Genomic DNA, 25,800 nt, shown 5'->3' on the forward strand with positions numbered 1-25,800 from the left:
GGCATGTGGCAAGTGCTCTGCAGGTGGTCTGTGCAAGGCTGAGGGAACACACAGGTAGCACAGGCCTGCCCAGGGTGCTGGGGAGGAAGGAGCAGAGACCGTGCGGAGACCCGTAACCCCTAAGGCAGCTGTGGAAGGTCAAAGCATGCTTAATGTGAGGGGTGAGAGATGAAACTGGAGAGGCCAAGGCTCAGCCTCTCTGCCCGCCCTTCACCGCAGCCTAACACCTCCTGTGTTCTGGTCTACAGGAACCCTGAGTAGGCCCAGCTACATAACTGTCGGGGCTTCCCTGCCCACACTAGGCCCACCCCAGGCACTCCCTCCCCCCCGGCAGGGTTTGGTCTCTGCGGTCGTGCTGACCTCACCACTGTTGCTCAGGCTGTTGAAACTGCTGACTGTGGGAGAGAGACCCCCAGGCCTACTAGCAGTTAGTGTGCTTCCTCTTCCTGGCGACGGGACAGGAAAACCTCCCTCACCTTCCCGGCAACTAGCCTTTCCTCACAGCTCATGCCTATCACCGTCTCCTCAGTCCTCAGACTCTGGAGACCCTGGGTTGACCCGAGTCTTCTTCCATCTCCACCACCACCACTGGGTCTTTAGTTCCTAACCCCCGAGGGCTGCAGATCTAGGAGATCGTCCCTGGAAAGCTGCACGAGCCAGCAGCTTCTGAGGCGGCCTCACAAGAGGCATGGAGACATGGAGGCTAGAGGCTCCATGGCATGTAAGTGGATAGATTCTGTGACAGGTCACTAGCGCCTCAGGGGCCTCCAGGCTCAATGACCAGAGATGTTCCAGAGTTACAGTTCACCCCAAACAATCTCTACAAGAGAGAGGAGTCATTTGTCCATTTAAGATGAAGCTGCACGGGTACAGGGAATGGAAGGTTATGGCAAAACCGAGGCAGCTACAGGATTCACTTTTTCCAGACTCTTTCTTCTGAGAAGTCGAAGAAGTAAAGTAGCTAACAAACTTGTGGGTATGGAAAAAATCTGCAGGAAGGCCTCACAGGGTACAAGAGTTTTCAGCACAGAAAGTATGAACAAACATTAGGCTAAGGCCTCATTTCTGCCCATTCAAAAATGGGCACGAAGCATGTACCTGATGGAGAAACTTTGTGCAGTTTGGTTACCCTCTTTGGGCCCTTTTTACTTATTTTAAGAGGAAATAATAGAAGGAAAACATTTCCAGCTCCTGAGATCTCATGGGTGATTGCTTTGTTACACCAACATTACCTTTTCCTTATTCACATGTGAAAGGTCTCCACCTGCTGGACGTTCACACAATTTCTGAATAAAGTCAGAAAAAGAGCTACATGGACAATATAAATTTTGAAGGATTTTTTAAATGAAGAAATAAACTTTTTACATCTTGTACAGCCCTGTCCTCCATTCCGTCTCCATTTACTGCTGCGGGAAGCTGAGGCCACAGCTCATCCTTGGTTCAGCAAAGACCAGAAAGTCTCTTCACGGCAGGAGCCCCCAGGTGAATGCAGTTCAGGAGGGTAACTTCCAGGGTCCCTTACTGTTCTCCCCAGGAGAAATCCATCTCGCAGCCCAGCGCTGCCAGCAGGCTCAGGGAAGACCCAGCTAGTACAGCCACCATCCTCCACACTGGCCACTATGGCCCCAGATCCTGGGGGTGCCAGCTACGCCTGCTCGCCAGCACTGCCCCCACTGGCCCCAGAGCCTTTGCCGGGGGCCTGTGTGTCTGAGAAGCGTGAGGCCTGCTTGGGCAGGCGGATGGGGACATAGATGTTGGACGCACAGTGTTCCTTGAGGTACTCTCCCCCCTTCTCTTCATACTCTTTCCTGGTAATCCAGACTTCGTCATCGTCCAGGTGGTCCAAGGCCCAGTCCCGAGCGCCATACCAGGCGTCTAGCACGGGGTTGGAAGCAAGCCGAACCTGAAACATAAAGAGCACTCAGCAGAGGGCCATCTCCCCACCCGGGGCTCCAGGAGTGAGTGCTCAGCTGGCCCCGCCACAGCCCCCTGCGTGGTATCCCCAGAAATACACACACGGGAGGGCCCTGGTGAGTAACTGCACCCTCCAAGTCCCGCTGAGCTGGGATGCCGCAGACTCCACAGGGCAACACGCAGAATGCCGAGCACGCAGGACTCGACTTCACAGCACCAATGGCTGCCAGTCACTTTCCGAACACCAGACCTGCCACTACGGGGCCAACGCTGTGGACCACAAGCGGCCAGCTGGAGAGAGGAAGTGGAGTGGGCGCTCCTCCTAGAGGAAAGGCCTTCCCGCCCCGAAGCCCACTCTGTGAGCAGAGAGAAGCAGGGGCTGACACGAGGTGGGTCTGGCCACGGTGACCAATGAGCCTCAGGAGCAGGGAGCAGAGACGAGGGCCTGGGGCGTTGTCCAGGATGCTGCCAGGGCTGTTTCCTTTGCTTATTGTCAGAGCAAGGCCATGGTCAGCAGCCCCGTGGGAGCCCCTCACCTCAGCTGACCTGACCAGAGCGGGGAACATCCTCTGTAGCTCAAACCACGCTTCCTGTTTCCCAGAGTCGCCACCTGCCTTCCCAGGCCCCTCCCACCTCCCTTCCCCAACCTCAGGAGCTCCAGGCTAGAGCAGGGGTTTCAGAACTTTCTGAAGAAATGGGCAGGTGATGTAAAGTAGAGTCAGCAAGCACAGAGAGAGGCAGATGAAGCAGAGACACCTGCATGGACCTCGGGAGACCGACTAACGGGGCTGACGTGGAAGGGACTTGTAAGAAGGGAACTGTCAATAAATTGGAACAAGAGCCCTTAAGCTCTGGCTCTGGAGCCAGGGAGAATGAGGGTAAGGCAGTGGGATACTCAGACTAAGTATTCAGTAAACGGGAGCTAGCATCATTCACACTGAAAAAGCGTAAGATGCACGGACTACAATGGGATACCACACACACACGGAAGGAGGCCTGGACATGAACCTCCTCGCACAGAGAAACAGTAATTTGAAAAAAAAAAAAAAAGAAAGAAAGAAAGAAAAGAAAAGAAAAGAAAAAGAAAAGCACAGGTCACAAAACAAGCTATCAAAATCTTTTTTTTTTTTTTTTTGCTAAAATCAAACACAAGAGAAGAAAATGAACCAAATGTATATATTTAACTCACAGTGGCTGAACCACAAGTGTTCTGATTTTTTTTCTATCCTCCTTTTGGCTTGTTTAAATTGTCTGAGATTTCAGTAATGTTTTTAAATATTTTGCTGGGATTTTTTGGACTTATATTGAGTTTATTCTTCATTTCACTTTTAAAACACTACTATAATTGAATATTAAAACACTCTGCTGTTTAAATAAACCAACAGAAACTTAAGGAAAGTATGTACATGTACACATCTCAGGGTCTTAAATCGTTCACGTCTGAACTGCTGAATACATAACCTAAATGCTGAGTATCAGGTTAATTCTGGCCGGACATGCACTTATCACATCTGCAGCTGAAAAGGAGAGGCAACGGCGGAAGGGACGGAGGCTGAGGCTGTACCACGAGGCCGAACCAGCTAAAAGACAGCTGGGAAGAGGAATCTGGCAGCATTCCTACAGCTAATGGTCACAAAATAATTCACAGGATAGGCTTTTGCGATGATCAAGAAACAGATCTTAAACATCCAATGATACGATGTGTCATCACAAGTCAAGCCCGCCAGCGTGCATCCGCGCTCCCCTTCCGTACTGTCACCCACCCCTCCACTCTGCCCAGTCTGGCCCTCCTCCTGCCTCTCCCAACCACCACCCCTTTCTCAGTCACACCCCGCCTCCCAAGGCCTTTAAATGCTGATGTTATGTAAGGCGTAATCATGGACATCACCTAGCCTCCAAACGGTGCCCACTAACACCACCATTACGCTAGAGGATCCGAGTCCCCCCTCTGCCTTTCTCTGGAGCGCTCAGCGGCAGCCTATGAGTCACTGCTTTCCGGACATCCCACTGGAAACCCAACTCAACCCGCCCCCCGAAGTGGAACTCATTCGGCACCCTCGGCTCTTCCTCTCCCAATTCCAAGCCCAGGGAATGTCGTATTTGTCCCACCAACTGCCCAACCTAGGACCTGGGAATTGTTTTGGGTCCCACACTTTTCTCCCCAATCCAGCCTATTACTCAGTTCTCACAACTTCACTCCCTTAAGTTCTGGCACACGAACTCCCTCCTGCCCTCTCCCAATGCCTACGGCTTACTTTCTGCATAGTCACCCAGTGACACTGAGCCAAGACCTAGGGCACGACAATTCACAAGACAGTCCATCCTTCGCTAATGGAGGTGGGTCTAGTAAGGAATACAGGTAAGGAGAGGGAAGGCTTCTGGCAGATGTGACATCTAAGCCAGCCAAGGGAAACATGAGTATCAAGCTGTAAAGGGTATTCCAGACAAGAAGAACTAGCAGGTGCAAATGCCCTGAGGTGAGAAAACATGGCATATTGGGGAACAAAGTAAAGGGTGGAAGGGGAAGTGATGAGAGGTAATGCTGGAGTAATTCAAGGTCAGATCACAGGAGATACTGCACATTGGTAGAGTGAGGACTCAATCCTAAAGCCTGGGAGCTTCCTAACTGGCCTCCTGCTTCCGGTATTTCTCCTGATATGCCATTTTCCATGACAGTCAAACAGCTTCCTAATATTCAAACTGAATGAAATGATTCCCATGATTAGACTCCTTCACGGTCCCATGGGGCCTAAAAGAACAGCTGTGCAAGAAAGAGTTAACCCACAGGCCTGACGGCTTTTAAGGCTGTCCTTGGCTGGCACCTGCCAACCTGGACTTCCGGCAAGCCTCTACCACCGACTGGCAAAAGCAGCTCACTGCTCCTGACGTCTGCAAAAATCATGCAGCTTATGCTGAACACCTGCTTCCTTCCGGGAGTCTGGAATTTGGGTCTGTGCTGGGCAGGGGGTGCCTACATGATCGGCTCCCAATAGAAACCCTCAACACTGAGTCTCTAATGAGCTTCCCTGGTTAGTGACATTTCACATGTACTGTCACAGCCCACTGCTGGGAGAATTAAATTTGTCCTGTGTGACTCTGCTGGGTGAGGACTCTGGGTGCTTGTACCTGCTTTCCCCTGGACGTCACACCATGCAATTTTAATTTGTACTCAATTTGCTTTGCTTCCTTTCAAACTGTAGCCATGAGTAAGATTACAAGTGAGTACGATATGTGATTATATTATATATACATGAGTCCTGTGAAATCATGGAACCCGGGGTGGTCCCAGGGACCCTCCCCCCCATACAACAGCTAATGTATAAGTGTTCATTCTATGCAGGCCCTATGCTGAGCACTTGACCTGTACCAGCACAGTGAGCCAGCACAGTACTGAATACCCCTCTGTACCACTGACAAAACGAAGGCTTGGCAAAATCCTGTAACGGTGGTGGTGGAGTAAGGACCAGAGCCCAGAGACCATGCCGTGGGTGTGAAATACATCATGCAGCACAGGGGACCAAGGTCAGCCTCTCAGCAGGACATGTGGGGCCTGCTTATCTCTCCACCACAACCCCCTCCACTCCTCTGTAGCAACCCTATGCTCCAGCCACACTCAACAGCAGCTCACTCCCTCAGCAGACTTCTGGCCCCTGGGCCTTTGCTCAAGCTAATCCCTCTCTGCAATGCTCCCTCCATCCTACCCCATCCCACCCCGCAGTGTCTGGATGGCACACACCTCCTTGTTCTAGGAAGACTCAGTTCCATGGAGACCTTCCTAAACTCCGAGATGGACAGGTGCCCCTGCCTGGACGCCCATCACATTCTGGGCTATCATGGCCTATTTAATCGGCTGCTGCCCCTTAGGTAGCAAATTCCTTACAGCTAGAGGCTGGGTCTAGGACATCTCGGCATCTGCGAGGTGCCTGGTTCTCGATGGGGGCTGAGACCACATTTCTTAGAGACCGGGGATTCAGTAGGCACACTATGAGGCACCCATACCATACAGAAGAAAAAAATGTTTTGAAAGACAATGACATGGGAAAACACTCATGGCGGGTTAAGAAATGCAGGTTACAAGGCAGGTTACACTCACATACAGAGAATCTGTGCAAGAGAAGCTTCGCCCTTAGAATGAGGGGTGGGTGAAGAGAATGACAGTATACTCTCAGCGTGTACTCCTTGTAGTCCCTGAATTTTACTAGATTTGTGTCTTTTATCAGTTAAAAAAAAAAAAAAACAGAGAAATACATAAAACATGATTCCTATTCTGCTTTAAAAATTCAACATGTATCAAAGACCAGAAGAAAAGCCCCAGAAATGTTTACAGTGGCTATTTCTGGATGTTGGAACAGAAGTAATTGCCCTCCTCTATGCTGTATTTATGACTTCTATAGTTAGAAAACAAATACTTAATGCTCTTTACACAACAGCTGGTTACGTGTACAAGCAGTACCTTAAAAGCAGACTGGAAGGGCCTCATCTCCAACAGCTCCTTCTCGATTCTACCTTTCATCCCAGGGTACATCATGTTTCCACCAGTGAGGAAAACGTTCTGAACAAGCAGGTCCTGAATGTCCTTTGAGTACCTAGGACAGAGAAGATTCCTTCTGGCCTAGTCCTACAAACATAGGATCAGAGGAGAATACCGATGTAGACACCTAAGGTTTTTTGGGCGCCTGGGGGGCTCAGTTGGTTAAGCGACTGCCTTCAGCTCAGGTCATGATCCTGGAGTCCTGCACCAGGCTCCCAGCTCCACGGGGAGTCTGCTTCTCCTTCTGACCTTCTCCTCACTCATGCTCTCTCTCACTGTCTCTCTCTCAAATAATAAATAAAATATTAAATAAAAAGAAACCAACCAACCTAAGGTTTTGGCACAAAACAGAAAACATCTGCACAGAGTGTCTTTAAAAAAACATTTCCAGGGGTACCTGGGTGGCTTAATCAGCCAAGCATCCAACTCTTGATTCCAACTCAGGTCATGACCTCAGGGTCATGAGACCGAGCCCCATGTTGGGCTCCATACTAGGCATGGAGCCTGCTTGAGATTCTTTCTTCCTCTCTCTTCCTCTAAAATAAATAAACTAATCTTAAAAAAAAAAAAAAAAACCAACCTTCCATTTTTCACTTATAACTTCATAGGATTCATTTCCTTAGCAGGATTAGAAGTCTTGTATCCCTTAGCACACTTTGGAAAAAAACAAAAAAACAAAAAAACTGACTTTATGGAGGACTGATTTCCAAACATTTTGATGAGGTCCAGCACCACAATCGAGAAACAGAACATTTCCATCACCCCAAAAAGTCCTGCCTCCCTTTTGCGGGCCCACCTTTCCAGCTGCGTGCTTTTCCTTTTTTTTCTTTTTTTTTTTTTTTTTAAAGATTTTATTTATTTATTTGACAGAGAGAAATCACAAGTAGATGGAGAGGCAGGCAGAGAGAGAGAGAGAGGGAAGCAGGCTCCCTGACGAGCAGAGAGCCCGATGCGGGACTCGATCCCAGGACCCTGAGATCATGACCTGAGCCGAAGGCAGCGGCTTAACCCACTGAGCCACCCAGGCGCCCCTCCTTTTTTTTCTTAAATAACAGCTTTATCTTATACATGTTTGAGCACTTTCCCATTAAAACAAAGCTTAAAGCCACTCAAACGCTGGCCGCAATAGCTTTTCTTCCATGCTAGGTGCCAGTTTTCATCCTGTTTCAACCGAGAGCAGCCAGAGCACTACAAATCATGCTCCCCACTTGTCCAGCTTGAATTACGAAAACTCCCACCGCAGGAAAAGGCCTGTATAAATGGGATGGGGGAGGAGCAGTTTATGGAAGTGCAAACTCTTAAATAAAATGTCTGCAAGGAGAAAAGAAACTTTTATAAGCTCTGCACACTTTTAGGATATTTAAATATCACCAGACTTCAATAATGTCAAGGTTTATACGAAAGCCACCATGCATATCTTGTTGTGCTGCTTAAACATCAAAGCATTTCTTAAAGAACCTCATATCAACTGAGCATTTACATTTTTAGAAAAAAATTACAGGGCGCCTGGGTGGCTCAGTCAGTTAAACGTCTGCCTTTGGCTCAGGTCATGATCCTGGAGTCCTCGGACCAAGTCCCGCATCGGGCTCCTTGCTCACTAGGGAGTCTTCTCCCTCTACCCTCCCCCACCCCCAGCCTGTGTGCACATGCGTGTGCTCTCTCTCTCTCTCTCAAATAAATAAAATCTTTTAAAAAAGAAAAGAAAATTACAGAGCCTCCGTGATGTGCCAGGGTTGGGGAGAGCTAAAGAATACCATCTGAGCGCAGCAAGTCAATGAAAAGGAGGGTGTGGGGCAGATTTTCAAATAACCGACCATCTCATCTACCATTCATTGCAAAATCTGAGGAAACGGTTCTGGAAAATCCAAAGGGAAAGAAGGCTCAGCCTCACCTGTCCAGGATGTACTGAAGGGTCTCCGCTATCCCAGCCTGCTCCTCCCCTATGAGGGACGGCTGGAAGATAATTTCTGGAGCTCGTATTCTTTCTGTCCCAACAAACAGCTGATGGTAGGCTGCCAAGTTAAACACGGGCTTTAAAAACCCAAGGTTTAGAAGATATTTTTAGGCCACAGTGACAAACATTCCAGTTGCCAGTTCCCTCAAACTGTATTTCTTGTGCCAACAGAGATTCTGTCCTTCATTCCTTCTAGAATAACCTCTCCCCAACTCTCCTGATAGGAGAATCCCATTTCCTGCCTTTCTCCCACCTCTGTATTACAGATACCTTCAACTTTGCATCAGGAAATGGTCCCCATGTTGCAGGGAAAGACAGCTGGGGAAGAGCAGCAGCGGGAAGGCCCAGCGCAGCCAGGCCAAGCCTCCCGCCAGCACCCAGTTCAGCAGCCTGGGCCCCGCACAGCTGGGAAAGCGCTCTCCCAAGTGAGCCCCAGACTCAGCACAGTCTGTCTGGCTGCCACTTGCCGTGACAGAAATGCAGCCCCAAAGGAGGATTAAGCACAATTACCATGTTTAAATTTAAATGAAACCAGTAAAGCTAGGTTTCAGGTCTAAAGTCCTCAATTACTTGCCTAAATATGTCTACCAAGGCGGACTGTTCCCCACAGGTTCACAATCTTAGTGCTGGAACCCCACTCCATCAATAGAAAAAGCACTGACTTCAGATGTTTTAGTATTAGTACCCTAGCCCCCCACCTTTCTAGAAAATACAGCTGGAATTTTTTTTTTTTGCGAAAGTATTCCTGAAGAAGCAGACTAGGCCAGAGACTGGTCATCTATGCCAACAGTTTCAAAGCAGAAGCTTGGTGCGGGCTCCAGGGGCCTGACCTGGACAGTGGTCACTGGCTTCTCCACTTCTGGGGTTTCCTCTGAAAACAAGGGTTCAAAATCATTGATGCTTTCCACATCTTCCAGAGACGGTTCAAGTTGCTCCAGGTCAGGGGTCTAAGAACAGAAGAAGCAGAACAAAACAGCACCTGTAACTTCAGGAGGCCTTCACTCTAATAGCTCACAGTCATGAATAAGAACTGGTGCTTCAATCCATGTCCTAGAAGTTTATATAAAAACTATAAAAAAATTTCTGAACTATTAAAAAGAAGAAAAAGACATGTGAACACAGGATTAAAAGCCTAAAAAGCCCGACAAGGGCTTTTTGCTCCAGTCCCCCTCGGCACGTAAACCTCAACTCCCACCTTCTCCCTGGAGCCCTCTGGTGGGCTCTGGTGGGCCCAGGGCGGGGGGGGGGGGGGGGGGGGGGAGGTAGCAGCAACCTGCTGCCTGTGTTAGGCATAAGACCACACATGCCAACTCTGGGGGAGACAGAGCAAGAGCTGGTATCCTACAGAGTGGCCCAGCCACCAGCAAAATCAAATAAATCTCTTAACGTTTAATCGATTCAAGTGCCAACACTGATGGGCTTTAATAAGTAGTCCCTTATCAGCCAGTCCACTGTGGGGGAGACATGACTGAGAGCTGCTGAGGTGGCAGAGGGCTTTGGGACTGTGGTGCTTTCCTCTTCAGCCACAGCCAACCTGGGTGGAGCCTACACATGCTGACATCACTTCCAGTAGAGGGCTTAAGGTATACTGTAATTTTGACCTGGATGAAAGAATTTGGGCAGGGGATGGTGTGGTTCTAGGTGATACCTCTAGCCATCTATCGTTCTGCCATGTGAAAGGCAGAGTTCTACCTTCTGGACTCAAGGGGGAGAAGTTACAGGAAGAAATTCTATGCAAGAACACTCTAGCAGTGACAGCAGTCGCAGAAAGGACTGTCTTAGGAGACAGTGTCTTGGGAGGACTCAAGCTGACTCAGGACTATCCACCTGGCATGCCCGAGGGGAGGTCCCTGCACAGAGTATGTATCCTCTGAGTCTGGCCTTATTCTTGGAGTCTGTGACATATATAAATTACCCATATAATTCAGAGCACTTAAATACAATTCTCTAGAACACAATATATTGCCAATGTAAATTAGCACTCAACCTCCCTTTTTTTTTTTTTTTTTTTAAAAGATTTTATTTATTTGTCAGAGAGAGCGAGCGAGAGCAAGCACAGGCAGACAGAGTGGAAGGCAGAGTCAGAGGGAGAAGCAGGCTCCCTGCGGAGCAAGGAGCCCGATGTGGGACTCGATCCCAGGACGCTGGGATCATGACCTGAGCCGAAGGCAGCCGCTTAACCAACTGAGCCACCCAGGCGTCCCTCAACCTCCCTTTTTTAAAAGTTATTTTTGTTTTTATTTTTAGAGAAAGAGAAAGAGAATGCACATGAGTGGGGAGGGGCAGAGGGAGAGGAAGACAGAAGGAATCCCGGGCAAGCTCCACATTCATTGTGGAGCCCGACAGGGTTCAATCTCAGGATCCTGAGATCAACCGACTGAGCTATCCAGATGGCCTTCAAACTCATTCTTAAACCCGGCAATGCCCTTCAACACTCCTCCAGCACACACACCCCACAACAGTCATACGCATATATGGCTTATAGAATGGGGGAAATTGGGGGTGCCTGGGTGGCTCAGTAGTTAAGCATCTGCCTTTGGCTCAGGTCATGATCCCGGGGTCCTGGGACTGGGCCCCACATCAGCCTCCCTGCTCAGTGGGGAAGCCGGCTTCTCCCTCTCCCACTCCCCCTGCTTGTGTTCCCTCTCTCGCTCTCTCTCCCTGTCATATAAATAAATATAAAAATCTTAAAAAAAAAAAAAAAAAAGAATGGGGGACAATGTATCCTAAATTCTGTTCAATAAAGAGGATTCTACTGTATTTAAGGAGAGAGTAAACCCTGGAAAGGACGAGGAACACTCCTTCATCTGAGACTAGAGAGCAGGAAGAGAGGGGCTGTTTGGGGCACAGGTAATTTAAGGACAAAAGGAGGTGGGTTGGGAGGCAAGAATCCATGGACCCTGCTCTCAAAGAAAGAGGCGAGAGCCATCTGAATACCGAATCTAATTCAGGAGCAGGCAACACGCTACTTCACGATCCTCCCTGCACAGATGACTTCTGTACTTCATGGAGGAGGAAATGGGCTCATCAGGGGATTGAGACTTGCCCAAGATCATGTCACACTAGTAAGTGGTAGAAACTCAGAACAAGACAGATGGCCTAGCTCTGAAGTCTTTGCACTGTCTCAAGCCGAATTCTATACATCACTGAGTCTGAGTGCAGCAAGACAACTGGGCTCTGCGGGGATGGAAGAGCTACCCGAGGTCAGGGTGAACAAGAAGAGAACAGAAGATGTGCAAGAGACAACAAGGCCAACTGAGAGAAATGACAGGCTTCTCTGCCCTGGCAGGGGCCGCAGAGCACTTGGGAAGGAGTGCCTCCCAGGAGGTCTGTGGTCTCTAATCTGGAAGATTCTCATCTCCCAGAAAGAAGCCCCACCCTTCGAAGAGCCTGCGCCTGTTCTGGCTTGGCAATGAACTCCAGGGTTCCAAGAGAGGATCAGAAACAGATTACGAAAACTCGGTCTCATTTGGTGGCTTGTCCTCTAGGACAACAAGCAACCAGGAGCAGTGCGGTGTTACAGAAAGAGGCGAGGCTTTAGGGTCATATCAGTCCAGTGTTGAATGGCAACCAGAGGGTCACAGTGGCACAGTGTGAGCCCACTTCCTCCTCTGTGAGTAGGGCGCACCCCTAGGGCAGTGGTGGGGTGAGAACCGAACTCTTCTTCTAACCAGGCATTCATCTTGGCCCCTTAAGTAACTTTTATAATATCAGGCTGGTGGCATAAGAATGTCACCTGTGTATTTAAAATAACTATAGGCAAAACTTGTGGGTCCTTCCCCCAAATAGTAACGAGCAAAGGCAAGCCTTGGGCTCTACGGGGTTCTCGCCTACCTTCTGCTCTACTCCCCAAACCCTCATCTTACTCATCCTCATCCCAACCTCCAGTGCTCTGACCTCTCTGACCTCCCTTGTGCACATACACCTTCCTCTACCCACCCAGAAGCCCAATCACAACTGCCACCCTCCAACTCTACTCTACCCACTCTGCGGCTCCAACAGCCACTCTCAAATCCTAAAGGGCACCACCCAATGCTCTTTCTACTTCTGCTCTGGGGTAGACTGTATTTTTCAAAAATAGTCACAATGATATCTTCCATCCAACGTGCTCTTTCTCAAGGGGACTTTGGCACTCCCCCTCAAAGAGGTAGGGTTTAGTTCCTCCCTTGAATCTTAGCAGAGACCTGTGAAACTCCAGCCGATAGAGTATCCGTACATGCAGTGCCATGAGACTTCCAACATGAGGTCATACAAGGCCACACAGCTCCCTTCACCTTGACCTCTTGAAACATTGGCTCTCTGGCTCCTCTCCCTTGGGAGCCCCCTCCTGGAAACCAGTTGCCATGCTGAGAAGCCCATGGCACATGGAGAGGCCACGTGTGGGTGCTCGGGTCCACCATCTCACTAGGCCTGGCCTTTGAGTCATCCCAGCCCAGGAGCCAGCAAAGTGAAAAGCCCTCCAGGGCTCCCAGTTTTGCCAGCTGAGGCCCTGGGCAGCACAGAGCGGAGATCCCTGCCACGATCTGTCTGAATTCCTGACCCGTCAAATTCATGAGCACCAACAGAACGACCATTGTTTTATGCTAAGTTTGGGGTGCTTTTCCACATGGCAATGAGTAAGTGAACTAGGCTTCTCATGGACATGAGCAAGAGTGGAGAAAGTCCCAGCTACCGCTGGCGGGCCCATGGTCCTCTTCTGCTCCCCTGCGCATGCCCTAGAGCAGGTATCCGCAACCCCTCCCAGCACTTCTCAGCCCCCTTCTGGTCCCCACTGACAGTTCTCAGCAGCTCGTCTCAGGTGCTTCTATTTCTCCTGCATCCCACCTCTTTACCTGTCCTCCTGTCCTTCCACGTTCCTGTGCCATCGCCCATCCGAGGCTAAGCCTGCCACCCCTGCTCTTAGAACACTCCCATCAACCCTGCTGCTCTCTCCTCTCTCCTCTCCCTCGGCCCCTGGACCCCTAAGCACTGGCCTCCCCAATCATCTTTCTTTTCTCACTCCCCATGCGATTCTAGCTCCTTCCATAGCTGGGTCCTGGTAAATTCCACCTGAAGTCCCACAGAGACTTTGAAGATAAGGTGCTCAAACCAAAGGCACTCCTCCAGCCTCGGCCTTTCAGGAGCACCTCCATGGGATCTCAGCGGGACCACAGTGAACCTGTAATTGGGTCGCTTGGGTCTGATCCTCAGCACTACCTCTAGCTGTGCAAGCCAGGGCAAATTTCTTCACTCTCCTAAACCTCAGTTTCCTTATCTGCCCAATGGAAACATTGTACTTACAGAACTGTGAAAACTCATCGAGGTGACGCTTGCAGAAATGCTCAGCTCAGGGTCTGGCACATGTCACATGTTCTATTAACAGCCACTGCCACTCCTGTCACCACTGCCCTTAAGTGGCACCCAAATCCTTGGCTGCCACCTCTGAAGCGTCTCCTCCACCCCATCCCCCTGGCTCCTCTCCCACCCTCTCCATCAGCTCTCCCCCAGATTGCTGCCACACATCTCTACCCCGCCTTGCCACGCCCAGCCTCACCGCTCCCTAAACCCATCATCCTAACTGCCACCAGCTCTTTTCCTAATTTCACATCTCCTTGGATTCTTTCCTTGCCACAGAGCCTTTGAAGGTGCTGTCTGTAGCCAATAGCCAGGCAGACTGACAAAGACCTCCGTAGGCTGGCCCTGCCTCCCTGCCCTGTCCCACCCCCCGTACCGCACACCCAACATACGGTAATCCCTGCACGCGTGCTGCTTTGCATCTAAACATCTCCATCCATAATGTCCGTCCCTGCTTGCTTGCTATCTACTAAAATCATATCACCCTTCAGGGCCCAACTCACATATCCCAATCCTGTCTCAAAACTTCACCTAAATTCCCGCACACATCTACCATCCCACCAGACAAGCTTCATTAGCAGCTACGTAGGATTCGACAGCCTTATTTTGTTAGGTACCAAGGAGCGCAGGAAACGTACCTTAATGGCATGCTAGTCCCTAGCATACCACGCCTACCACTGACTGCTGAGCCCTGGGACACACCCTCCAATTTCCCTGGAACACAGGATTGTATAAAATGCTTGAGTTTCAACAGGCTTCTTCAGCTACAGCAAAACCAGCATCACGCACCTTCAACTAGCTGTACTCAGAAGCATGCCCCCTTAAACATAACTTCTAAGCGCCACTAAAAATGACAGAAAGAGGGGCGCCTGGGTGGCTCAATGGGTTAAAGCCTCTGCCTTCAGCTCAGGTCATGATCTCAGGGTCCTGGGATCGAGCCCCGCGTTGGGCTCTCTGCTCAGCAGGGAGCCTGCTTACTCCTCTCTCTGCCTGCCTCTCCGCCTACTTGTGATCTCTATCTGTCAAATGAATAAAATCTTAAAAAAAAAAAAAAAAAAAGACAGAAAGATATTTTACTTATCCTAATTCGTAGGATTCAGAGAAATGAAGCTAATACCTTCAAAGCCGACAATGGGCTATAGCGATCCTATAGAGAAGAGAGTCCTCTACCAGCAGGCTTCTCTCCCTCTACGGTTTGCCAGAGTCTCCACATGCACTGTGTGGCGTTCAGGAAAACAAACAGGCATTCTTTTGGAACTGAACAGAATGTTAGTTTGCCAAAGCACATCAGAGAAGATGCAGCATGGTTCCCTGGAACAATCTTGACTGAGTGGCCTAAGAACAAGCAGAGGCCAGGGGCGCCTGCGGGGCTCAGGCGGTTAAGCATCTGCCTCCGGCTCAGATCATGATCCCAGGGTCTTGGGATCGAGCTCCATATTGGGCTCCCTGCCTAGTGGGGAGTCTGCTTCTCCTACTTCTCCCTCTGCCACTCCCTTGCTCGTTCTGTCAAATAAATAAAATCTTAAAAAAAAAAAAAAAAAAAAACAACAACAAAAAAGAACAAGCAGAGGCCAGTTCTAATCTTGGCTAATCAGGTAAGAGAACTTTCTATGTTAGGCTCATTGTGTTCTCCAACAAGCAATGGTGCTCTAAAACTGTGCCCCCACCCCACCCCGCCAGCCACTGCTATGCTTACAGTGACAGAAGGCCAACATCCTCTAGTCTAAGTACTTCCTTAGGAATGCTGACAAAGCCTATTCCTTTACAACATCCTCACCACAATACTTACAGAATCGCAAGGACTGGAACGGCCCAGTCTGTGGGGGGAAAAATGGATTTTTGAAAACACTAAGTTAAAAATTTTGCTGGATTAATCCAATTTAGCCATTACCACTTGGACGGCATTTCAATATGAACTTTGATCCACATAAATCAATTCTCTCCATTCTAAATGAACTACACTGCTGGAAAACACTATAAATACTTTTGGAAAGGCAGAACTAGCCGGCTAGTGTTGTGGTCACATTTATCCCACGAAAATTACTGTAACCCTGATCAATAACAATCACCCTCAGTCAATGCTGACTGACCCTCAACGCTTTGGGGACAGATCAACTCATCCAATTCACTGTATATAGAAAAAATACTGAAAGTCCAACATTTCCAAACCTCCCCAAGCCCAGAGAGAATACATTCCTAGAGCACAGAATGAAGCAGGGATTTAATAATTACCTGCTATATGTATGAAGGAGTAGCTAAATCACAGCCTGTAACAAATGCAGAAAAGCGAACAAAGGGAAAACTAGCTCCTCAGCTGCTCGGAAATCACATTTTACAGTCCTTTGGGCTTTTCTTTTTAAATCTGAAATCCCTCGCCTGCCCGTGGCTTAGCGGCACATATCTGGCATAAAGATGCTAATGTCCGCCCAGTGTGTTAAGCACAACAAGAACTGAACACGGATGAATAGACAATAAAGGCAACATGGGTCTGGATCCCAGAAAACAGCTGAGAGCCGAAGCACAAGCGGGAAACTGGGAGAGGCAAGCGAGGCCAGGCACACAAGCTCTGCGAGGCTGACCTGGGGTGGCACACAAGAGTAAGAAAGCAGTCAAGGTCCCTCGCCCCCACATGAGCCATCTCGGAAGCCAAGTCCAGGAAGCCTGACTCGGGTCTGCTCTGACATGTATGCCCTGGCCGGCTGCTGGCCTCCGGGAGTCTCAGCTGTGGGAGAGCTGGAGATGGACGATGAAAGCGGCAAGGGTGTGAGTGAGGCTCCAGCTGCGAGTCCGGGTAAGAACACCTCCTGCTGAGCCCAGGGCTCTCTGAAGTCAGCGGCAAGCAGCCGCGCCACGCCCAGCACCAAACTGGGTTTTTCCATGGGACTGCTTCTTTCTAAAAGTATAGGTTTTAGAATTTAAAGAAAGTCGATTGAAAAAAAGCCACCTACCCAAACTGGTTAATCCCAGCCCAGAAGCGTCACAAGACAATGAACAAGTTCTTCATCTTAGAACTCCAGAGCGGACAGATTCAGGAACCACGCACACACTTGTTAACACTTTCTTCCAGTTCTAAAGCCAGGCGACCCAACTCGTGAGTATGGGTGTGCAGAGCCCAGTGTGAAGGAGTGCATTGCCTGGGGGCCTAACACGGCCCTGCCACCTGCCTTTACACCACATCCGCACTTATTAACAGGCCACTGGCGGGGAAGTGAGAAGGAAAGACAGAGAACACCAAACAGCTTATCCAACAGTTACTTTTAGTCCTAAAAGGCTGATCTTAAATCAACGCACAGATGTTATAATAAGCTCGTCTCCCAGTTGCTGTAAAAAAATCCATCAACTATCACGAAGCATGATCCCTGTCCTTAGGGGACATCAAGATGGAAAAGAAGTAAGCGAAACATCAACCACAATATATTTAAGAAAATATCAGGAAAAAGTAGAAGGGAGTGTGTGACTGACCCCAAATAACCAACAAAGGAGAATGTTCAGATTCAAGATGGCAGCACATCGCAGGTGTGGGACTGTTCTTTCTACTCTACATGCACAGTTCCCCATCCCAAGGGGGGCCAGAGGTCTACAGGATAAAAGCCCTCGGGTCAGGATGAAGTCAGTGCCATCTCCTCCCTGTCCACATGTGCGTGGACGGCACTCACTGCGCTGCCTTCCCAAGTGTGGTCACGTCTCTGATGTCAGCCTTCTCCAGGCACCCCTCCCACCCTCAGGCTAAATGACCCTGTGGGACCCTCCTCCCAAAACCCCTTGGCACCTCTGGCTTGCTGTCCACCACATCCACCTCGAGGGTGACTTCTGACTGGAGGATCTTCTGCTTCGCCTGCTCCACTGCCGAGCTAAGCTTCTGGATGTAGGACTGCAGCTCTTCTGGGGAGTCCATGTTCAGCTCCACCAGAGCTTTGTGAAACTGATCCATCTGGCCGTCCTCTAGAAGTTCCTGAAACCCGAGCAGTCACAATTCATCTTCAAAGACGACAGGGCAATCATCAACGGGAAGGAAAGAGAAGTGGCTTGGAAGCCACACGGAAACACTACAGCAGGAGGCGGCTCCCAGAACTCCCTAGCCTTCCCCTCCACAAAATCTCACCTCCCACCCCAAGTTCACATGCCGCCCTCCTCCCCAGCTGTCTCTAGGCTGCACTATAGCAGCCTCAGCACCACCTGAGTAGGCAAAACTAATCTACGGTGACAGGTGTCCGTCCTTAACTTTTGAGGGGAGACATGGGAAGGTTACTGGCTAAGAGGGGACACGTGGGAGGTTTCTGGGATGCTGGGAGTGCTCTGGATGGCAGACACACGGGGTGTTCCATGTTGTGAAAATCCACCGAGCTACACACTTGAGATCGGTGCACTTTATAGCATGTGTGCTACACTTCAATTAAAGTTATAAAACAAAGGAGATGATAAGGCCAAAGTAAATCAGTGAAGCCAAAGGCCACAACTCTCTCAGAGACACCTGCTGCTCAGTGCACGGTCTGGGTCCCCTGTGCGGAGGAGCTCCACACTGAGCACCCTCAGCTCCTTCTTGACCCCAAGGGGGAATCAGAGAGTCACCGCATTTCCTGGTGGAGGAAGATCTAGGAAGACACCTTTCTGGGACTGCCTCATGCAAGGGCTGGAGCCCCCTGCCGGGACACGCACGTACCTGCACGTAAAGCAGTCTGTCCAGCCGCTCCTGGTCCAGCTGCAGCTTCTCCTCCCGCCGGCGGGCGTTGAGCTCCTGCAGGCGCCGCAGCTGCTGCTGCCGCCTTTCCTGCTTCTCCTCCGAGCTCAGAGTGCTGCCGAGGAGCTTGTTGGAAAACGGGAGCTGCATCTTGTGGACGTTGTTTTCATAATAATCAGGGCACCGCCATTTCTGCAGTTCTTCAAAGAAATAATTTTGGAAGTTACGGAATGGAAACACTATTAGCACAGAAATTAGAAAGTCAATACCAGGGTTCCAGATGCAGGTAAGGTGGAGAAAGCCCGAGCCACCCAATCTCTGACTGCACCCCGCAGACAAAATGCAGCTGTGCCACCTGGACATAATGCCCACAGATCTGTCCTCAAAGAACTGTGATGTAAAGTTCGCCCAACAGCCATGATAGCAGAAGGAAACTCAGAACATCAGGAAAGAAGAGCAATAGAAAAGATGAAAATCTCGTTCAATGTGATCGACTAACCTGCTCTTCAGTTCTTTAAAATATGTTTGACAATTCAAAGTGAAAAACCATTACAATGGCTGTTGGGTTTCCAACATTTGTACATGTGATACATAAGACAACCCAGCATAAAGGAGAAAGGAGCCTCTGGGGTGCTAACACTGCCACATGCCACTCGAAGTAATAAACAAGAGATTCTAAAAACAGTGAGAGGGGCCCCTGGGTGGCTCAGTGGGTTAAGCTTCTGCCTTCAGCTCAGGTCATGATCTCGGGGTCCTGGGATCAAGCCCCACATTGGGCTCTCTGCCCAGCAGGGAGCCTGCTTCCCCCCTCTCTCTCTGCCTAGCTCTCTGCCTACTTGTGATCTTGTTCTCCATCAGATAAATAAATAAATAATCTTTTAAAATAAATAAATAAATAAATAGAAATAAAGTCAGTAGAAAAGTCTACTGATTATAATCTCAGGGCAGCAGTGCCTGGGTGGCTCAGTGGGTTAAGCCTCTGCCTTCAGCTCAGGTCATGATCCCAGGGTCCTGGGATGGAGCCCCTCATCAGGCTCTCTACTCAGCAGGGAGCCTGCTTCTGCCTCTCTGCCTACTTCTGCGTACTTGTGATTTCCTCTGTCAAATAAAATAATAATAATGATGATAAACATCTCAGGGCAACCACTAAAAAATTACACAGAGAGATACAGTAAAAACACAATAGGTAAATTAAAATACTAATACCAAAACAAAATTTTTAAATATTCAAATAACCCCAAAAGAACTAAATCCAACATATGAATAATTAATTTTAAATGGCCTTACCAGACTAGTTAAAAGATAAAATCTGACACGATGGGTTAAAAAAAAAAAAAAAAAAAAAAAAAAACCAACTATTAAGAAACTCATTCTGAATATAATGATATAAGTAGATTAAAAAGATGGAAAGACCATTCCATGCAAGCACTCAGCAAAATAAAGATGAAGTGCCTGTATTAATATCCAACTAGACATCAAAGCCAAGAAAAGTACCAGGGATAAAAAGGGATACTGTATAATGATACTATATAATGATACTGTATAATGATAAAAGGTCAACTCATCAAGATAACCTAAGAATTCTAAATATTAAATTACCTAACAAAAGTGTTTTAGATACTTAAAAGCAAAAACTGACAGATATGAAAGGAGAAATAAAAAATTTACAATTACTCCTTGAGATTTCAAAACTCTTAACTGAGAGCTATAGCATGGAAAAGGAACAGGGACATAGAAGAACTGACCATCACCATCAACCAGTGAACCTAAACAACATCACAGAATTTTCCACTCAACAGCAGAGTTCATGTTCTTTTCAAGGAAAAATGGAACATTTGCCAAAGGAGACCACACCACAGTCATAAAACAAACCTTCAAAAGTTCCACTGATACGACACAATGAAATTAAAATAGAAATAAGTCACAGAAATACAACACAAGTATCTCCAAATACTTGGCTATAAAACAACACCTTTCTAAGGGCAGCTGGGTGGCTCAGTCGGTTGGGCGTCTGCCTTCGGTTTAGGTCATGATTCATGATCCCTAGGTACTGGGATCAAGTCCTACATGGGACCGCCTGCTCAGCCGGGAGTCTGTTTCTCCCTCTCCTTCTGCATCCCTCGTTTGTTTGAACTTGCTGTCTCTCTCAAATAAATGCATGGAATCTTTAAAAAATAAAACACCTTACTTATTTTACCTTTTAGCTTTCCACATCAACTATTTATTAAAATATCAAGTTGGATTTAACCCTTAAAACTTGAAGGTGATATTTTTTTAATTAAATTTTTTATTTTAATTCCAGTATAGTTAACATAATAGCGTTAGTTTCAGGTGTACAATATAGTGATTCGACAGTTCTATACAACACCCAGTGCTCATGCAAGTGTGCTCCTTAATCCCCATCACCTATTTCACCCATCCTCCCACCTTCCTGCCCTCTGGTAACTATCCATTTGTTCTTGATAGTTAAGAGTCTGTTTCTTGGTTTGCCTCTTTTTTTTTTCCCTTTGTTCATTTAGTTTTGTTTCTTTTTTTTTTTTTTTTTTTTTTTAAAGATTTTATTTATTTATTTGGCAGAGAGAGAGATCACAAGTAGGCGGAGAGTCAGGCAGAGAGAGAGAGAGAGAGAGAGAGAGAGAGAAGCAGGCTCCCGCTGAGCAAAGAGCCCGATGCGGGGCTCGATCCCAGGACACTGAGATCATGACCTGAGCCGAAGGCAGCGGCTTAATCCACTGAGCCACCCAGGCGCCCCTATTTAGTTTTGTTTCTTAAATTCTACATATGAATGAAATAACATGATTTATCTTTCTCTTATTTCACTTAGCATAATACTCTAGCTCAATGCATGTCATTGCAGATGACATGATTTCATTCATTTTTATGGCTGATAATATTCTATTGTGTGTGTATATCTATGTATGTGTGTACACACATACACACACACACACATCTTCTTTATCCATTCATCTATCAGTGGACACTTGGGCTGCTTCTATAATTTGGCTATTGTAAATAATGCTGCTATAAACATAGGGAACACATATCCCTTTGAATTAGTGTTTTTGTGTTCTTGAGATAAATACCTAGTAGTGTGATTCCTGAATCACTGGTGGTTCTATTCACTTTCTGAGGAACCTCCATGCTGTTTTGCAGGGTGGCTGTACCAGTATGCATTCCCACCAACAGTGTAGGAGGGTTCCTTTTTCTCCATATCCTAGCCAACACTTGTTTCCTGTGTTTTTTATTTTAGCCATTCTGAGAGACATGAGATGGTATCTCCTTGTGGTTTGTTTTTTTTTAATATTTTATTGATTTATTTAACAAAGAGAGACAGATCACATGTAAGCAAAGAGGGGGGAAGCAGGCTCCCCACTGAGCAGAGCCCAATGTGGGGCTTGATCGCAAGACCCCAAGATCATGACCCGAGGCAGAGGTTCAACCCACTGAGCCACCCAGGTGCCCCTCCTTGTGGTTCTGATCTGCATTTCCTTGATGGTGATGGTGAAAAGATGGTGATGCATCTTTTCACATGTCTCTTGACCATCTGTATGTCTTCTTTGGAGAAATGCTTCCTCATGCCTTCTGCCCATTTTTAATCAGATTATTTGTTTTTTGGGTGTTGAGTTGTGTAAGTTCTTTATATATTTTGGATACTAACCCTTCATTGAATGTGTCATTTACAAATACTTTCTCCCATTCCACAGGTTGTCATCTAGTTTTGTTGACTGTTTCCTTCACTGTGCAGAAGATTTTTATTTTGATATAGCCCCAATAAAACAACACATTTCTAAATAATCAATGGTTCATAAAAAGAAATCTTGAGGGAAATTAGAAAAGATGTGAATTCAATAAAAATGAACACATATCAAAATCTATCGAATGTAGAAAAAGCAATGCTGAAGGAGAAATTTGCAGCATTAAATGTTTATATTACAAGGAAGAATGATCTCATGATAATCTGAACTTCTATCTTAAGAATCCAGAAGAGAGCAAACTAAACCTAAAGCAAGTAGAAGGAAGGAAATAATAAAAAGACATCAATGAGATTACCTAAATAGTCCTATTGAGATTACCTAAATAGTCCTATATCTATTAAACTGAATCCATAGTTAAGTCTTCAGATAAAGAAATCCTCAGGCTCAAATGGTTCCACTAGAGAATTCTATCAAACATTTACAGAAAAAAAAAAAAATCAATTACCTACACAATCTTCTTCAGAAAATAGAAAAAGTGGCGGCGTGGGGGAGATGCCTGGGTGGCACAGTCAGTTAAGCATCTGACTCTTGGTTTCGACTCATATCATGATCTCAGGGTCGTATCAGGCTCAAGAGCTTGAGCATGAAGCCTCCTTAAGATTCTCTCTCCTGCTGCCTTTTCCCCACCAAAATCAATTAAAAATTTTTTAAAAAGAAGAAGAGGGAACACTTTTCAGCTAATTTAACAAGATCAGCATCACCATGATACCAAGATCAGACAAAGATCACATAAGAAAACTATAGACATAAAACCCCATAAAATATTACCAACTCAAATAAAGCAACATATAAAAAGAATAATATATCTGAGCAACTGGGGTCTATCACCCACCCAATCAAGGCTAGTTCAACACCCAAAATCAACCATTATAATCTTCCCTATGAATAGTCCAAAGCAGAAACACCATAGGATCCTATCAATTGGTGTAGAAAATGCATTTCACAAAATTCTAAATCCATTCATAATAAAAATACTTAGTAAAACTAGGAACGGAAGGGAATTTCCACAGCTTGATAAAGGACATCTGCAAAAAAACTTCTCATTAACATCATATACTTAATAGTGAAAGACTATGTCCTCCACCACCTCAAAAACAGGCTCTGGGCACAAGACAAGGATGCCCACTATCACCACTCTATTCAACACTGTACTGCAAGTCCCAGCCAGTAAAATAAGGCAAGGCAAAAGGAGAAAAAACAAAAAAAAAGCAAACAGATTGGGAAGGCAGAAATAAAACTGTCCCAATTCACAGATGATACGTCTATAAAAAATTCCCAAGGAGGGGCGCCTGGGTGGCTCAGCGGGTTAAAGTCTCTGCCTTCGGCTCAGGTCATGATCCCAGAGTTCTGGGATTGAGCCCCGCATTGGGCTCTCTGCTCAGCGGGGAGCCTGCTTCCTGCTCGCGCGCGCTCTCTCTCTCTCTCTCTGCCTGCCTCTCCGCCTACTTGTGATTTCTGTCAAATAAATAAGTAAAACCTTAAAAAAAAAATTCCCAAAGAATCTACAAAAAACTAAAATAAATTTAGCAAGGGCAAAGGATATAAGGTCACCACATAAAAATTAACTGCATTTCTATACATGAACAATGAGCGAGTGGAAACTGAAATGAAACAAGCAAAGAAAGGCGGAGGCATAAATCGAACAGAACATGTACAGGATTAATATGTCAAAAACTACAAAATGCTGAAGAAAGAAATCAATAAAGACCTAAGTAAATGGAAAGACCTACTACATTCATGAATTAGAAGATTCCATATAGTACAAAATGTCACTTCTCCCCAGTCTAGATTTAATATTAGATCCTGACTTATATTGTTTTTGGATTTTTAATTAAAATGTTGCTTCATATCCAATCTAATCCACAGATTTCATATACTTTCGATCAAAATCCCGACAGAACATTTTTGTAGATATGAACAAGCTAATCCTAACATCTATATGGAAAGGCAAAGGAAGTAAAATAGCCAAAGCCCAGGGTGCCTGGGTGGCTCAGTGAGTTAAAGCCTCTGCCTTCAGCTCAGGTCATGACCCCACCCTGCATCAGGCTCTCTGCTCAGCGGGGAGCCTGCTTCCTCCTCTCTCTCTGCCTGCCTCTCTGCCTGCTTGTGATCTCTGTTTGTCAAATAAATAAATAAAATCTTAAAAAAAAAAAATTTTTTTTTTAAATAGCCAAAGCCCTTTTGAAAAAGAACCCACATACATAGTTATCAGTTTACTGAATAGTTTAAGCAAATCCGAAAAGAGGGGATACTAAAAGGCAGAAGAGTCACCATGGGAACAATTTAAGCAACACTCTCCATGTACAGTATCTACAAGCCACAGGCAAATGCCCTCTTCGTTACCTTCCACATAATCTTCAGCAACGTAGCTGTGCTCGTGCAGGATCTCCTCCATGCGGCTCAGAGTGATGGCTGCCAGGTGCCCAGGATACTTCAGCTGCAGGAGGCGCTGGAGGTAGCCAGCTGCTTGGCTTCCTCCCAGATTGATGCGTTTGCAGTTTTTAGCATCTAACCTACAATCAAGGAATGGAAAACATCACTGACATCGTGGCAACGTGGAAGAAAGAACAGGAAACATTTTGTGGGGAGTTCGGGGGAAGGATAACAATCCAGATGAACAAAGAAGAAAAAGACCCACTGAGGGAATAGAAAACTCTACAGATGAAGGGACAATAAAAGGGTCCTCTTAGACAATGCAGGAAATCCTAGTCCACACAGACACATTGGCATCTAACTTTCGGAAAGAGTCTCAGAAGGAAACAAGGTTCAATGGGAAGATTGTGTACTCCGAATTCAGACTCTTATGTCACCTGTCAGGCATTTCTCCTAACTGTGGTCCTTGTAGAATTAGCTGGGGGAAATGTTAAACATGCCAAATTCTCAGGACTTATTTCCTTTGGGGTAGGCCTGGGAATACACATTTTAACGAGCTTCCCAGGTAAACGTAGCACAGGCTGGAGTTGGAGAACCCCTCCCCTAGATAGTCCGCTTCTACTGATGTATCCACATTAAGTAAGCAAGCACACACTGGCTTACTGTGATCTCCTAAAAGGACCAGGTTCCTTTCACATGATGTGAAGGGGAAGAGAACCAGAATGATGACGTTCTTCTCAGTGTGAGAAATTGAGAGGAGCGGAGCACGAGGATCTTGCTGCACGGACATGCTGCTGTGATACCACAGCTTACCAGCAGATGCCAGTACAGAACAGGCTAGGCTCCACTGTGCTCATTTCTTAGCTTTCAGGTAAAATACTTTTCTCTCAATATGCTATAAAACTAACAATGTTATTTTTAATTTCCACATATTCTGTTTACATAAAATATAAAATTCCATATACCAGGAGTATTCAGTAATGTATAAAAGAAGTATTATCAGGCGCCTGGCTGGCTCAGTGGGTTAAGCTGCTGCCTTTGGCTCAGGTCATGGTCTCGGGGTCCCAGGATGGAGCCCCACACCGGGCTCTCTGCTCAGCGGGAAGCCTGCTTCCCCCCTTCTCTCTGCCGGCCTCTCTGCCTACTTGTGATCTCTCTCAGTGTCAAATAAATAAATAAAATCTTAAAAAAAAAAAAAAGTATTATCTTCATAAATTTCTGTAGAAACTTTAAGAGAAATGACCACCTTCAGTCTCAATGA

The 25,800-nt window shown here is 46.9% G+C and overlaps 1 protein-coding gene across 2 annotated transcripts in view; it reads right to left on the reverse strand.

Moving 5' to 3' along the window:
• ACTR5 (actin related protein 5) overlaps nucleotides 1–25,800 on the reverse strand; it is a 35,955-nt gene that overhangs the window by 6,656 nt on the left and 3,499 nt on the right. Inside the window, exons 3-9 of one of the 2 annotated variants that reach the window (XM_032350679.1) lie at nucleotides 24,510–24,679; nucleotides 18,394–18,611; nucleotides 17,503–17,685; nucleotides 9,230–9,346; nucleotides 8,337–8,476; nucleotides 6,368–6,500; nucleotides 1,316–1,903 (exon numbers count right to left, since the gene is read on the reverse strand). In XM_032350679.1, the coding sequence (XP_032206570.1) occupies nucleotides 1,646–1,903; nucleotides 6,368–6,500; nucleotides 8,337–8,476; nucleotides 9,230–9,346; nucleotides 17,503–17,685; nucleotides 18,394–18,611; nucleotides 24,510–24,679 (1,219 nt within the window). In that variant the 3' untranslated portion in view covers nucleotides 1,316–1,645. Of the gene's footprint in view, nucleotides 1–1,315; nucleotides 1,904–6,367; nucleotides 6,501–8,336; nucleotides 8,477–9,229; nucleotides 9,347–17,502; nucleotides 17,686–18,393; nucleotides 18,612–24,509; nucleotides 24,680–25,800 lie in introns of those variants that run through there. The other variant, XM_032350680.1, reaches the window with a different exon arrangement.

Source organism: Mustela erminea, chromosome 7, assembly GCF_009829155.1.
Source record: "Mustela erminea isolate mMusErm1 chromosome 7, mMusErm1.Pri, whole genome shotgun sequence".
NCBI classification, from domain to species: Eukaryota; Metazoa; Chordata; class Mammalia; order Carnivora; family Mustelidae; genus Mustela; species Mustela erminea.